The sequence below is a fragment of the Oncorhynchus mykiss genome, chromosome 7 (genome assembly GCF_013265735.2).
Source record: "Oncorhynchus mykiss isolate Arlee chromosome 7, USDA_OmykA_1.1, whole genome shotgun sequence".
Classification (NCBI taxonomy): Eukaryota; Metazoa; Chordata; class Actinopteri; order Salmoniformes; family Salmonidae; genus Oncorhynchus; species Oncorhynchus mykiss.
The window spans coordinates 47285494-47302205 of record NC_048571.1 but is presented as its reverse complement, the minus strand read 5'-3'; the positions used below and the strand labels follow the sequence as shown (position 1 = coordinate 47302205).

The 16712-nt window shown below is 41.7% G+C and overlaps 1 protein-coding gene and 1 pseudogene across 3 annotated transcripts; one reads left to right on the top strand and one right to left on the bottom strand.

Moving 5' to 3' along the window:
• Nucleotides 1-110: 110 nt before the first annotated feature.
• LOC110527889 (TRAF-interacting protein) lies at nucleotides 111-5468 on the bottom strand. 3 transcript variants are annotated; one of them, XM_021609480.2, is made up of 16 exons: nucleotides 5165-5468; nucleotides 4407-4518; nucleotides 4164-4221; nucleotides 3934-4020; nucleotides 3760-3799; nucleotides 3515-3642; nucleotides 3323-3417; nucleotides 3089-3202; nucleotides 2428-2515; nucleotides 2215-2304; nucleotides 1999-2087; nucleotides 1728-1883; nucleotides 1564-1615; nucleotides 1302-1409; nucleotides 1022-1072; nucleotides 111-828 (listed from the first exon to the last, which is right to left on the bottom strand). In XM_021609480.2, exons 2-16 carry the CDS (start codon nucleotides 4502-4504, stop codon nucleotides 715-717), a joined length of 1368 nt encoding a protein of 455 aa, XP_021465155.1. In that variant the 5' UTR covers nucleotides 4505-4518; nucleotides 5165-5468; the 3' UTR covers nucleotides 111-714. The 3 variants fall into 3 exon arrangements, with proteins under 3 accessions (XP_021465155.1, XP_021465154.1, XP_036839266.1); XM_021609479.2 differs by lacking the exon at nucleotides 5165-5468 and adding an exon at nucleotides 4751-4963; XM_036983371.1 differs by lacking the exon at nucleotides 5165-5468 and adding an exon at nucleotides 4707-4727.
• Nucleotides 5469-7486: 2018 nt separating this feature from the next.
• LOC110527117 lies at nucleotides 7487-12716 on the top strand (annotated as a pseudogene).
• Nucleotides 12717-16712: the final 3996 nt, after the last annotated feature.

Sequence of the window (16712 nt, the reverse complement as noted above, 5' to 3'; positions counted from 1 at the left end):
TGTGGGACACATTACTGGACCATGCGGTGGAGAGGACGTCTCTGCTACAGTATCATAGTGAGATGCATAGTGTGGAAACTAAAAAAATAACATACATTAACACACCCCACTCAAGTTAAGGAAACTATAGTTTATTATTTCACAAACATAAGAGATCTTACACAATAATCACAAGTAAAAGTATGTATCTAAAATAAATAGCACTAAAAGATGATGATGTTCTGGGGAAGTGGGAAACAAATATTCAATACAGTGCTGTATTACAATATTCAGACAGCGTTAGTAAAACAATAAATGTTCAAGTGCGCAAGAGATTTTTTTGTAATGTGCAACAGTCAAATGGCTGACATTTCACAGATGCTCATAATACAGGAAAGTTCTCAGAATAACTCTGTACCGCACACTTAATTACAATTAGATGAAACTGAAACACCTCAAAACAAGATTACTACGTAGTTCCATGATGAGACAAAAGAAGTCTCAATACACCAAAACAAATATTCTACACCAAACCATCTACTGTGCCCATTCATGCCCAAAGCCTGGAACAAGCCCTCAAGTAAGAAGTGCAAACCAAAGTAGACCATAGTCCTTTTACTGGACTGGTAAACCTATTCAGGTTGCTCCTCTCTCGATTGTTCCAGACCGGCTGGCCCCTAGTGTCAGAGGTACATCTGACACGTCTGTATTAGTCAGGGATGGACAGGTCATAGGTCACTCCAGATAACTGTCCAGAGTAAGACAGGTGGAGATCTTGGGAGGAGCTGGTCGGGAAACCTTTTTTCTCTTTGCCGTCATCATGAGCGGGCGAATATCTGACAAAGGAGACTGATGTGGGTGGCCGAATTAAGGAAAATGGCATTCCATAACAAATGGCATTTTCCTGTTCTCCCTGATTGTTTCCTATGAGATTAGTTACAGTAATGTATAACAGACATTTATCAATAGACATCATAGAGGATATACTACAGTCACAATATGTACTTCAAAACCTGAATTGTACGGTTTAAGAAAAGGATACAGGTTGGAAGAATTTGGTTCTCCCTCCAAGTCCATCATAACCACTTCTGACCTGGAATATGAGATAGTCATACATTTTGTTATTTCATTGACAGGAACAAGACAGGGAAGCAAGGGCAATTGTGGGTCATGTTTTGGAAGTCATTAGGTGGAATGCACTGTACTTCACTGTAATTGAGGGTGTGAAAATGTGGAACAGGCTCATAGTAAGAAAAACACCAGAACAATCATACAGTAACTGTAGCGTTGTGAGGGAAAGAGAATAGAGTCAGGTTACTTACAGCTCCCAGTTTACTCCTCTGGGGGTCCAGCATGCTGCCAAAGGTCTTCTTCCTGAACAGAATGGAGTTACGGAAGAATGTACCCATTGGCACCTCCTCCTCTCTGGCCTGGGAGAATTCATAAACACAGAAGCTTACGGCATGCCATGCACACTAAAGTACAACACGTCTAGCTTTAAAATGTATCCAAAGCAATGTGGTCATCACAAAGTCAGTACATGTGGTGCATGTGTTAAGTGAACCCTTGGAAGTGGTAAAATACCTTGCTTCCAAACGAGGCGCTGTCACGGTGTTTGGTTGGCGAGGACGACAACCTGAGAAAGAAAGAACAAAAGATAAATATGATCAATACTTCAGAAACGTTTAACAAATAAGTGTCAGGAGCATGTGTCCCTCGTCAATGACACACTGTAGAGGGAGACTCACGTGGCTGGATCCAGACGCATCTTTTTGGATGGGACCTGTGACGCCCTCTTATCCACCAGGTCAGGGGTGGTGATGTCAAAGGTCATGTTAAGGTCAATGTCCTCACTGTTGGCAGGCTGGTGGAGACGGGGCTGTTGCAGCTGCACTGGGGCAGGGCTGAAAGACAAGGGGGAAAGACCCCAATCAGTGACTAACACCAGATCTACCAAGAAGGTATCTATATACTAAGTAGCACGCGCTGTGTAGAAAATCGATTCGTGAAGTGACAAACCTCTCAAAGACTAGTCGGCTCAAGGCTTCGTTAGTGCGGGTTGGTGTGCTCAGGGTCTTTTGAAGAATCTCAACTTTTTTCTTCAGACTCTAACAGTGTTAAAAAGTAGTGGAATAGTAAACTCAGATTTTCAAATACATTAGTATTTTTAATTACCCAAATATAGCTTTGCAAATTGTATAGTGCTCATAATTTACAGAATTGAGGGCTCCTTACAGTGATCTCTTTGTCTGCGTTGGTCAAGTCATTTTGGACAGCTTTCATGTCATCATTGGTCCTGTTCATCTCCATTGTGGCTTTCTGCAACTACAGAGATATGAGAAACTGTGTCAGTCTCAGATTGGAAATAGATGAGACATCCCACATTATCACAGAACAATTCAATGAATGTGTTTCTAAAAAATATATATATATTTTTACATGTATTACCTTGTTGTTTGAAGCAAACACCTCCCTTTTGAGCTTTTCAGACATTTCATTTGAATATCTGAGGCTCCCTTTTAGGTTCTCATATTCTCTGCAAAGGATAATAGGAATTACTTGATAAATATCCTTACAAAACACTGTTGCCCTGACAATGTAAACTGAGAATGCAAAACATTAAGAACACATGCTCTTTCCATGACAGACTGACCAGGTGAAAGCTATGATCCCTTATTGATATCACTTAAAATCAGGTTAAAGAAGGGTTTTTAAGCCTTGAGACAACTAAGGCATGGATTGTGTATGTGTGCCATTCAGAGGGTGAATGGGCAAGACAAAACATTTAAGTGCCTTTGAACGGGGTATGGTAGCAGGTGCCAGACGCAAGAACTGCAACGCTGCTGTGTTTTTCATGCTCAACAGTTTCCTGTGTGTATGAAGAATGGTCCACCCCCAAAGGACATCCAGCTAACTTGACACAACTATGGGAAGCATTGGAGTCAACATGGGCCAGCATCCCTGTGGAACGCTTGACACCTTGTAGAGTCCATTCCCTGATGAATTGAGGCTGTTCAGAGGGCAAGGGAGGGATGCAACTTGATATTAGGAAGGCGTTCCTAATGTTTGCTATACTCAGTGTATAATGTAAATGTTTGACATTCCTTACTTCTTGAGAGAGATGCAGTAGATGGAGAGCTCCTCCATGGCAGCCTGGCCAACACCCATGTCACTGATCATGGATTCCACCTCAGCCCTCTGACCCTGTAACACCACATCCAGACTGGGAAGGACAAGGACACACACACACACACACACACACGTAAAATATACAAGCCAGCACAGTATGGTTTGGGTTGGCACAAAAGTCAGAAAATTGTTATTGTGCGAGTCTGTGGGCTACCTCTCATATGTTTTCATTTTGGTCCTGAGTCGTCGGGCCTCCTCCTTAGCAGCCTGAGTCTCACTCTGCTGGTTCTCCAGGTATTTCATCTGTTTCTGAAAGTTCCAAAACCCTCAGAATGTTAGAGAGATGTCAGGTAGAAAGGAGCATGTAAATACATTTGGCTTTATGTTTGACAACTTAACATCCTACCCTGAGAACTGAGCAGAGCATATCTTTCTCGCCAATCTCCTTCCTAACAATGTCCAGGTCTTTCTTCTGCCTGTCCACAGTCTCCTTCAAGCCCTCTACCATCTTCAGTCTGTCCCTCCAGTCTCTCTCTGAGGATAGAAATACAAGTCAATGTTTCAGCTGTCCAAATGGCAAAAACAGTTACACCATCATAATGACACGTGGTCTATCAAAGCAAGCATCAGTTATGTTCACTGGCCTCTTACCTTTGGTACTTAAAACAGCTTTCATTCTATCGAGCTCGTTCTGCAGAAGAAAAAATGAAACACTGAATAAGCGACATCATACAATAATATCCCAAATTCACACACCATGACAATGTTCTATTCAATGTTGCCACAACGTGAGTCAAGATGGTAGTCCTCCTGGTGTAGGCCTACCTGCAAACACTCTGGATCCGCAGAGGATCCCTCTCCTTCACCACCAATGTCAAAGAACAACTTGTTGATAATGTGTCTGGTGCTAACCTGAGGGGAGAGTCCAGACAAAGATGAACATGTAGAAAAAGTATTTGTAGGGTTATTTTGAGATGAATGGGATTGATGTAACGTGTACAGAATGAAACACCAGTGTTCAGAAGGGTGTCAGCAGTATAGCAAGTTAGTCCTACCTGTTTTCTACATTGTGGACATGTCTTGTTGGGGGCGGTCTGAAACCACTGAAGAAGACTGTAAGCAGAGGAAAGAGTGAAAAGTTACACACAACTGACATTTAACAATAGCTAGACTAGGCCACAAGTACTGGCTAGTGTAGCTAGGCCACAAGTACTGGCTAGCTAGGCCACAAGTACTGGCTAGTCAAACTATTTCCTTAATGTAGAGACTGATTCATCTGACAGTCATTGGTAACTCACCATTCATAGTGGAAGGTGTGCCCACAGTGGATGGCAGCCACATCTCTGGAGTGATCGAAGAAATCTGAACAGATGGTACAGTAGGCACGAATAGGCATTTTTGAAGACCACCCTGTCAAGAAAAAAGCAAGTTATCATGTTTGTGTTCAACATAGTCATGTTTGCTGGTTCTAATGTTGATATCAGCTACCGGTAGCTAAATTGCTAGCTAGCTAGCTTTGCTATTATTGCCAATAGTTATCTAACCAATAGTTAGCAACCTAGCTAGCCAACTAGATAGCTGTTAACCCTCATTGTCACCTACGATACAGCAGGCTGTGTTGCATACATTCGCCCGTATTTACCTTAAAGCTATCGAGTATTTGTTACATTAACGTATATTATTCATTGCAGTTCGAATAACTATGAAATCCTGTTTACGCCTAGCTAGCACGCACAACACTCGCGCGGCGCAGTTCGAACGTAAAAGTCCCCGCCCCTTGCGTGTACGTAATCATCTAAATGGTACGTTCAGATATCTTCCTGTCTGCTTTCTTTCAGTCTGAGTTCTGCCGTAAAAGAGATTACTCTGAGATAAACCGTGGCATTCTTTCAACCCTGAAATAGTGTTAACCGCAACACAAATAGCGAGCTAAACCCGCCGAAAATATGAACGAATCTGTGGCAATCAAGGCCATGCAAACCATCGTGAAGTGAAAATATAAGCATTCGGGAACGTATCCAATACGAGCGAAAATGTGGAGAAAATAGGGACATACCTGAATTTGTCGAAAATAAACTCGTTTCTGTTGCAAAACGAAACTGTGTACTAATGATTGCACCCCTGTACCTTCTCTGTCAGAAAATGATGTGCTAGCCAGCCCAAGCGAGTGGTATTATTTTATACAGTGACAGTCAACGGTTAACGTTACAACATTCAATATGCATTTTAACTCGACTCGAAGAAATTAGAGGTAGCTATGATTTAATAATATTTTGTGTAACGTTACACGCAGGAAACTTTTTCAGCTTCTTAACTATTCTATTTAGCTGCATATCTAGCAGCTAAATGATGTTCATAACTAACTCAAGATAGACCACGGCCTGTCGTTTCCAATGTGAACAAATGTGTAATAGTGGGCAGAACAAGCAAGGAGAGGGGCAGAACCTAGCAGGATCTAGCGAGATTGGAATCTAGCACTTTTTGGAAACTTTGACTGAGTAAAGTCGACAAAAGGGTCCACTCTGCTCGTAACAGATTTGAATTTTGGAAACAAAACTGTATTGAGATCACATGTTTCATCAATGAGAACATTTGAAGAATGTAGCAAGGCCAAAGTTCCATAATTTCCCACTGCCGGCAACTGGGCTTCCTCTCACCACCATATTTGGTAGTGAGTGGAAACGCCAATCGGATGCTTCACATTTATACATCTGGAGAACAATGACAGATATTTCTATCTGTTTTCCGTCTCAGCAGATCAGGAACAGCTCAAAGAAGTTCAGCTCAAGTTGTTAACATTGTGGTTTTACATTATTGCCAGAGAATGATAGAGGCCTCTAGTGGCCGAAAAGCTGTCTTAGCATTGGCACCGCAGCTCCATTGAGCGCTTCCACCATTTTAATGTAGTCAACAGTGTGTAATTTCCAACTTCATTGGCTGATCCCTCCTGGTGACCCAGTTGGACATGACTCCAACAGGGTCACCAGGAGGGATCTGCCAATCGTGAAGAAGAAAACGTATTCCCTAAAATGGAGATAGGCTCAATGGCATTGCTCATGCTGTGACATACACCACAATGGCACAGGTACAATGATGAGGCCTCTTTCCATCTCTATGACCATAGCCATTGACTGAAGAGTGTTGTACCAGTCATATTTCCCTTTTATTTTTAACATGATAACAACATAGTCACACAGAAAAACTGTCAGTGTATCATACTCAGTCCATCTGTAAATAGCCCACCCAATCTACCTACCTCATCCCCATATTGTTTTTATTTACTTTTCTGCTCTTTTGCACACCAGTATCTCTACTTGCACATCATCATCTGCTCATTTATCACTCCAGTATTAATCTGCTAAATTGTAAATACTTCACTCCTATTGGCTATTTATTGCCTACCTCCTCACGCCATTTGCGCACACTGTATATAGACTTTCTTTTTTTCATTGTGTTTTTAACTGTACGCTTGTTTATTCCATGTGTAACTGTGTTGTTGTTTGTGTCGCACTGTTTTGCTTTATCTTGGCCAGGTCGCAGTTGTAAATGAGAACTTGTTCTCAACTAGCTTACCTGGCTAAATAAAGGTAAAATAAACAAATTCATAATACACACCATTCATGATCTTTATCTGGAATGACTGTTTTCAGTGTCGCAGTCAAAGCACAGTTGAAACAGCTCAGTTCTCTGTCCTTCCAGCAAGATCCATAAACTGAATTCACTTATACTTTATTACACTTTTACTAATTTCCTTTGTTCCCCTGTAGATTTCACTATTTCATCAATTGACATTTGTAAGTAATAGTACAGTGTCGTGGAAATTACCACCAGGGACACCTAAAGTAATCAGCAAGCTGGAGAGGTCATAGTCAAACTTAGATGCATAAAGTGCAGGTCTGAAGTGAGCTCTGACGAGGAAGTCCCATTAGTTATCTCACAGTATATACTTCTTACACAGACAAGTTATATTTGCATGATTTTAGCTTATTCATTATTCATAATTGATTCATCGTTAACGTTTGGTTCATGCATGTAACCAACCAATACCTCACGAGGCCTCTTCCCTCCAAGCTGAGACCTTGAAACTGAGACACCCCTTTTGGTTCTCAAGACAATGTTCTGGGCGTACTGCCAAATTGCAGATACTGATAGTGAGGATTCCTCCCAGGCACGATCAATCAGTCACTTGCATGAACCCAGTCAAATTGGTTATTAGAAAAGCACAGGCATACAATTGTCCTTCACAACAGTATAACAGACCAATCAATATTTAACCCAGGGTTTGCTGTTAGTTAAGCCATATATGCTCCCCCTGTATTCACGTTTTTTTTTTTTACGAGAATGGGTTTATGTCAAGATTCACTGTATTAAAAACATCTCATCTTCACAGGTGCTGGCCATGAGAGTGTTTGTTCATGTACAGTCCTTTGAGGACCTGACTGCTGACAGTGAGGTGACTACTGAGATCGAAACTGAAAGAGAGACTGTGCTTTGGGAGTCAAGACCGTCTGTAAAGGAGGAGGCTCTGTGTCTGGGGGCTGAGGAGGAGACCCAGAAGGAGCAGCAGCATAAGGTGGAGGTAGAGGAGGAGGTGTGCCCAGAAAGCAGGATTAAGGAAGAGGATGTGTGCAGTGAGGCCTGTCGTAGCCACAGGAAACATGTTTGTACTGAGCGAGGCAGGCAAGCCCATCTACTCACGCTACGGCACAAAGGAGGCCCTCTCCAACACCATGGGGGTCATGATGGTGCCTGGCCTTCGTCGTGAAGGCAGACAACAGTATAATTTGCTCCATTCACACAGGTGAGTAGAAGATTTGGGGAGTATCTCTGTGGAGTGGAAAATTAGAGTTAGAGGGTAAAGTAGCTTTGCCATAGTTTTTGTCAGTGAAACATAGTGAACAACTATAAAGTAGGCTATGCAATTCAAATCGCAGTCAGTAAGATATGCCATATTGCAAAAAAACAATCTGTCTGTACTGTAGATGTGTCATTGCCCTCTCATTCAAATCTTCTGTTCAAGACAGTTACAAAGTGGTGTTCCTTCGCGAAACTCCTCTGGTCCTGGTGGGCGTATCCCGTACCTGTCAGTCAGATAGAGAGCTGACGCGTGAGCTGCAGTACATCTACTACCAGATCGTCCGCCAGCTCAACCTCACCCAGCTCAACCACATCTTCCAGCACAAGCAGAACTATGACCTGGGCCGCCTACTGACAGGCTCCGAGCATCTCACGGACAACCTGCTGCGTCTGTTGGACCGTGACCCGGGCCTGCTCGTCAGCACTGTCACTTGCCTCCCCCTTGCCAGCTCCACCAGCGACTTGGTCTCCTCCAGGCTGCCAAGACCAAGAACCTGGTCTTTTCCATCCTCCTGGCTGGGGACTGCCTGGTCTCTCTGGTACGCAAGAAGGACCAGTACCTGCACCATATGAACCTGCACCTGCTCTTCAACCTGGTGGGCGTCATATTTCCGCGAGGGTGAAGGCTGGACGCCCATCTGCCACCCTAAGTTCAGCACTGCTGGCTTCTTCCACACCCACATCTCTTACCTGGAACTGGCCTCTGACCTTTGCTTCATCCTGGTGTCCGCCGACCGGGAGGAATTTTTTTACCTTTCTGATTGCAAGCACTGCTTCCTGGAGCGGCTGAGCCAATGCACTGCCTACAAGGCCTTGAAGGAGGCGCTGAAGTGCCCCAGCTACTCTGTCAAGCCAGGTCGACATCCCAGAGCTCAGGCACTTTCTGTACAAGTCCAAGAGCTCTGGAATCTACACAAGGTGAGTATGGACGATTTATGTAATGTACAACAGGGGTTCCCAAAGTTTTTCACTCAGGCCCTCCTTTCAAGTATTGGGGAACATCACACGCCCCCCCATGCATGCCATGTCTATTTCTATTGGCACAAGCACTTTTCATGGTACAAACTGTTCACACCCCTCATGTTGCTGAATATATATTTTTCAGCTTTAAAGCTTTCCTGCAATTCTACACATCTTGTCATGGGGTGCAGAGCAAATGTAGCAGTTTTAAAGCTAATTTTCTTGCAATTCTATACATTTTGCCATGTCTAATGTGTGATATTTAAGTGACTCAAACATTACAACAAATTCTATGGGCTAAACAACCTAGCTAAAAATGTTAGCTGACATGGACTAGTTGATGTGGACATTTCTGAAAAGTTATAAATAGCTCTCTATGGTATGCATGACTGACATGACAAGAGGAAAACACTACTCAATTTTTAAATTGCTCCTTGTGCATTCTACTATTAAAACTTTCAAGAGTAAGTTGAAAGCCGGACTGAGTTCCTTTAAAAAATAAACAATAATATAATTTTTGGGGGAACCACAGTTTGGAAGCCACTGGTTGGGGAACCACAGTTTGGGAGCCACTGGTGTACACCATCACGGCTTATACGGTTTATAGTCCTTGATACCCGTCTTACCTATTTTTTTCCCCATTCTGTTTCTGTGTCTTCCACCAGCCCTGAGCTGCCCCTGCTATACCAATCTGTAGAGGAGCAGGAGAGGCTGATGGGATTGTACCAGTACCTCCAAAGCCACTTGCACCACCCGACACGCCCCCTGCGCTCCATCTACCGCTGTGGAGAGACTGAGAACATGCTGGCCTGGGTAAGCATAGTACACTGGTTTTATACCATTGCAGCTGATCTTGAAATGCACAGTCTTGTAGTGTAGAAGGAAGATGTTTGTCCATGTGGCTCTCTTCAGGGGATATCTGTGGTACCATGGTTATTAATCTCTCCTCTAAACCCTCTTCCATTACCCTACCTCTCCGTCAGGTGACAAGTGGCATTGAGCTCTACCGCTGTTTCAGTCCCTTGGGGACCAAGGCCGTGGCCGCTGTTAATAAGCTGCTGGAGTGGATCAAGAGGGAGGACGACTGCCTCTTTGTCCTCAGTTCCCTGACATACTGAGCCCACAGCTGACCTAGCTACAGTACTAAGAAACCCTGGCCCTCTAAACCTGCTTCCTTGTGACCTTGAAGACGGATGGACACTATTGTAGGTCATGGATGTAATGCCAACAAATCATCATGCATCACTTTTGTGCATATGCAGTCTGTTTGCTCTTTGCAGATTCTTCAGTCTATGGTCATCAGGGGGTAAAATTAGGTAATCACAATGAGGGTAAAGCTATGTTTTATCAAACAGAATTTCATGATTTTAATTGGTGGTTGACTTATTGGGACTTGAGAGATATGCAGTAGACATTTCTATTAATAACAATGCTGAAATCTGTGATGGGTGTCCAAATTGCTATAAGATGATGATTATTTGAAACTGTAATAGACCTGTCGTTAATTTGCCATATGTTAATAATTATAATGTGCCCTGCCAACGTATCGCCACGGTCCGTGCCATGGTAAAACGTGCGCTCCTGTAGATTTGAAATAATTGCATAGTGAACGTTTTATCCAGGTGAGCCAGCCAACCAGAAAAACAAGGTGAAGCAATTCAGGCATTATTGAAAGTCAGGACAATCCTTGTCCTGGAAGAAACAATGTGTATAGTTGAGAAAAAAGATGAAGCAAGCAGTAGGGATTTATACTTAAATGTGGAGTGGAGCTTTAGCTATAGTTACGTGATCACAACGTGCCCGGGTACCTTCAAAATGATTCAGCAATCATAATTTATTCGAAAAACAGTTTCCATCATTTGTTGCAATTATGTCAGTTGTGCAGAGGTGAGGACGGAGTCAAGCGCAGGACACAGAATTGAGTAAAATAACGTACTTTAAAAAAAGTAAAATATATCAGCCAACATAATCCACGCAGGGATAGTCACACATAAAACATAATGGGAACCAGAGGGTTAAATAGGGAAATAATAATAACTTAATGGGAACCAGGTGTGTACACTCAAGACATAACAAATGGAAAAATAAACATGGATCGGTGGCAGCTAGAAAGCCGGTGACGACAACCACCGAACGTCGCCCGAACAAGGAGAGGCACCAACTTCAGCGGAAGTCGTGACAAATTAAGAAAGCCAGACAAAATAAGAATCCACCCGTTGAGCAGATAAAAATGACGCTGTTTAGAACAGTTCTCTTATAGTTGCCGTTTCCATTACACGTCCTAATGTTGTTTTTTTGCGACTTGTTTTTGTCAAATACACGTGGGTCAATGGAAACATGCCTTCTATTGTCAAAAGAGTCCGTAATGGTTAGCTCATTAATTGATGAAACCAAGAAAGATTAATCTCACTTTCTGACTGTAATGCAGTTAGCCCCATGCACTCTACTTACAGTACTGTATATGCACCTACTTTAAACACATACTTCTATTAATTCCACTCTTTTGTTTATCTGCATACTCCAAGGGGAAAAGTCTCCCATGATTACAGTTGTGTTGCTCAGATTAGTTATTTTAATTATTATTTGTGTCTTTATTTGTTGCTTGGGTTTTGGATGAAGGATTTCACTGTCAAAGGTGATCTGCTTGGGAAAGTATCTTGTGGTATAGTGGGCTAAAGCTGAATGAGAGCATGCAGGTCATGCAAAATAATGTTATCAGGTATATGCTGAATGTCCCCCCTAGGACCCACATAGGGATGCAGGAGTTCCGGGAGGTGGACTTGTTGCCTTTGGAGTCCAGAGTGGACCAACTTAAACTGAATCATGTTTGACATCTTAAATGATTGTGCCCCAGGTTACATGAAAAACCACATTGATATGGTCTATAACCAACACAGTCACAATACCAGCCCTAGTGTTTTGTCTTGTAAAATCCCAAGAGTAAACAGTACTGCGAGGAGCATTTTTTTTCCATACAGGTATGTCTGTGGAATAGCCTTCCCTTGGAGATCAAGCAAATTAATAGTAAAAGTAGCTTTAAAAAGCAGGCAAAGGATTTCATTTGGACAAGTTCATTGGACAAGTGTTAATATCTGAATACAACACAGTGTGAGGATTTTGTCTGTAGGCTATCATAAGACAACTGGCATCAGATATGACCTTTGACGCTTAAATAGCTCCGGCCAAACGCTAGGCTACGCCCAGAGACGTTAGTTTCTTCTACGCAATGAGCCTGGATCTGAGTACCTCTCCAAACCTTCACCGAATGCAAACACGTTCTGGGCCATCTGATTGGTCCAGAAACTGATGGGTTGGGCCAAAGCCAGAACACACGTGGGTAAAGTGTTGGTTTGAAAATTCTTCATTGGCTTTGACACTCTGATTGGTTAGAGACGATCCAATCGCTGATAAAAAATTTTTGTACAACACCCTTCGTCACCACAAACGACTTCAATGATGGCAGTCTCAGACTAAAGTATGTAGCAAACGACAGAGCAGCGGAAGATTTTAGTGTGAGTTGTCAGGGTAGCAATCTGCAGTAGCTACATCCATTTTTGGACTTGTAATATGAATGATATGTACCCATTGATTCTTAAAGGATTTAATTTATAAATGCCCCATGAGCTTAGTTCAACTGTCGTATTCAATCTGAACACAAACTATAAGCTTGTTTTACTCCAATGTTTCTAAACAAAGCGTTAAGGTTTTCTTTTGTCGAAGGAGAGGCGGACCAAAATGCAGCGTGGTTATTTCGATACATGTTTAATAAAATATAAACATGAACAATAAACATACCGTGAAAACCTAAACAGCCTATTCTGGTGCAAACTAACACAGAGACAGGAACAATCACCCACAACACACTCAAAGAATATGGCTGCCTAAATATGGTTCCCAATCAGAGATAACGATAAACACCTGCCTCTGATTGAGAACCACTCCAGACAGCCATAGACTATTCTAGACAACCCCACTATCCCACTATACCACAATCCCAATACCTACAAAAACCCCAAGACAAAACACACCACATAATAAACCCATGTCACACCCTGGCCTAACCAAAATAATAAAGAAAACACAAAATACTAAGACCAGGGCGTGACACAAAGTAAATGTAAACAAACACTATATCGCTTCAAAACATGGTTAAAACTATAATGTTGATATCATGGATGGTCAGTCCTTGTATCCATAGCTCTGTCTATAAATGTGATAGTGGTTACATTTCTCTCCTCAGGCTTTTAGCGAAGCAGTGGCAGGGGACACTTATTGTTTCATCTGCTGTTGCCACTTTAACCACATAGGCTACTTACAAGAGACAATATAGACTTCATATGGGCAAATAAATTATTTTAATAAAAAGGAAAGTTTTACATCTTCTTAAGTCTGATAGTGGTTGTAACCTTCCAGACTTGGAATGGTATCAACTTGCCACCCAAGGCTTCTACTTGCGACATATAGTTAAATGCACTAAAGAGGAGTAATGGGTACATATTGAAGATGCGCATGCTCATCTCCAGGGTCTTTTTATGTGGATAAACGATAAAGCTAAGAACATTAACAACTTCATAGTGAAGAACACTATAACAACATGGAAGAAAATGAAACGTTTTCTCAAGAGCCAATATAACACCCTGAAAACAAAACCTTATGGAGCAATCCTTGGAGAGCTTTTCAGAATTCCCCAATACATTGGTCCACATTGAAGACTAAAGGCATAGAATCCGTAAATGACTTGGTAACATGACAGAATTAAAAATACGTTTTGGACTGACCAATAGTTTAAAATATTGTACACGCAACTTAAAAGTTACATATCATAATATTTTGATTTGAAGTATTTTGGACAACAGAGCAACCTTGAGGGACTCTCCAGAGGAGCAATGGGACTTCCTGTACTACTCTTGGCAGGAATGCAGATTATTTTAATGATTCTCATTCCTGTGTATATGAAGATACAGTATAAGATAATGTATATTCTATATGTGATGATTTTTAGATGGTATTTTTCATGATGTACAGTGTGATCTATTAAATGGGTCAAGATTGGCATCATACTCAAGTGCATGAAAGGCATTCAATTGAACTGTTTTTGGGTGTCATCCATTCCCTTGCTGACTCAGGGAGTAGGCTAGGTATATTAAGAGTCAGTTGAATTTCATGGTGGTGGTAAGTCTAGGATTATGTTTTCTCTTACAGTAAGTGTATGGACTTGACTAGGATGTCAGACAAAACCAGGGTGTCAGAGTTTAAGGGTCTGTATTTAATCAAGCAATGGTTTGTCTCAAGCTGCTCAATTTGGTTTACACAGAAGCTAGAGGAGGGTTTATTTTGATTCCAACATACAATAATCACTTATCACTAAATATATCCTTTAACTGTGTTTTCATGTGCAAACGGGTATCTAGACAGATAAATCCATTGACCACATAATGCAAGCTCCACAACATTTTTTCTGGCCTGGTGATACATGTATTGCCCAGTCCAAAGCAGAGACATTATTGTGTGTTCAAGTTCTTTTTCTTATCTGCTTGGGGGTAGTTGATCCCATATGCACACTTTTATTTATATCTCACATGATCCAGATTACATATCCAGAAAAGGATGATTTAGGATTCATCAACAATTATTTAGTTGTCACCTTATATTTGGCAGCAAGCCAAAAGTGTCTTTGAAATCTTATTTGAGTCAGAAAAGGATGTTCATATGACAGGGAAGATATATAAAATCTTGCAGAGAGCATATCCAACTGACAATATCTTAGAACAAATATATAAACTATTAGAACCAAGACTTAAAAAGAACTGTTTTGTTGGCACAATATGGAGGGAAAGTTGGAACATGTTATCCAGTATAAACTAATGTATAGAATGTATTATACAAGAGACAACATTCACAAATTCTACAGCACACTAGTAGTAATGTCTTAAGTGTAAAACCAATAATGACTCAATAATCCAAGCTTTCTGGGAATGCTATAAAGTCTGGAAGTTGTGGGTGGAGCTAGGACGTTGGCTGTCAGAAGTATAACCAAAGATATTTATCGCTAACCTAAGACAGTTCACCTATGTCATTTACTGTGAGAGAAGCATAGTGAGCAGAACAACAAGGAGGTGGGCAAAGCCAATCACGAGCTTCTGAGATCCAATTGGCGTGTTGTAGCATGAATTGCATATTTCCATTAGGGAATGCCTCCTCAGTGAAGTGTGCATGTGCACAAACTTAATTCAACCTTGCACTCCTTCTAAACAACACTTTTGTTTCACTTTTGTTTGTGCCTATAAAACTTAGTCAAGTCTATAAAACTTAGTGCACTGTGTTTGTAACAGTTTCTAGTTTTGGAAACAGAAACATTTATTGAGATCAGATGTTTCATTGATCAGAAGATTTGCAGAATGTTGTCCCAGTTTCACAAAAATCCATCCTCTCCCATTACCTGGGACTGGACTTCCTCTCACTACCATATTTGATGGTGAGAAAAATATGTTCTTCTTCTTCTTTGGGATTGGACCCCATTCCACTATTTAGCCCTATCTAATCCTATTCCAGGCCTTCCAGGCCAATGTTCTGCAAGAACAGAACACTACCACTTAACACCCCCAACAAATCTTCTGCAGTAAAACCTTGCAATCCCAAGTAATTGTCTGTAGCTGCCACCACAACCTCTATTTTCTGTGACCTAAGTTCCATTTCTGCAGTACTGTTGACAATCATGGCTATGAATGCTAAGAAACCCACCTGACCGAAGCAAATATTATTCCCATCCCTCTCTATTGGTCTCTGACTACTCACAGGAATATTCTCAGGATCCCTTACCCTGTACCCATCTTCCTCTACCACTCTCTTCACTGTTTCAGCATATGACACTTTCTGTATTACTCTGACCCTGGCAACCTCAACCTACCTTTCCCTGACCGGACACCTCTGATCTCCAGCCCCATGGGTACCCCCACAGCTTACAGACACACAACTTTCTCCACCAATACTACACGTTCCTTAATCTCATGCCCTCCCGCACATTTCTCACATCTAGTAACCTCCCACCTGCACACTGCTGCAACATGAACATAAGAATGGCACCTAAAACACTGTAGTATCTTCGGAACAAAAGCTCTCACAGGATAACGAGAAAACGTTCTAAACGGATGGTTCAGCTTTATAGCCATGTGACCCGTCTGGGTTACCCCTTCTGTCTGTGGTATTACAATGCATATTTCAAGACATGGCATATGGGGGTGTAGTGAGATACCCAATGGGCTGGACAATTTTCTTCTCATCACACATCTTGAAAAAACTTTTACAAAAAACTTGGAAGTCAATCAATCCGCCATCATTGACACAATGGAAAATCTAATGATTTATTATTGAAATAGCATGAGTTCCCAAGGAAAAGTAATTGGTACAATTTAAGGCCAGGTGGCAAACAATAATGCAGGCACTAGTGACGGGGGTGTATAGGATATATGTATGTGTATATATTTGATTTATTAGAAACATAAATAAAGACACATTTCAACCACACATGTGGATACAATGTATGTAAAAACCATTGAATATAACACAAAAAAAGTGTTGAAACGTATTTCCATTGTGGTCCTCTTGTTAACAAACTACATCATCCCTCAATGAACAACGAATTAAACATAGAAAACGAATGGAGTTGAGGCAGTTTGGAAAAGTCAGTATGGCTTGAGCAGAGGGTGCATCGATGGTAAGCCAACATTAGAGCCATGGAGCAAGTCAGTCTGTCAGATAGGGGGGGGGGGGGGGGGGGGGGCTGGTGG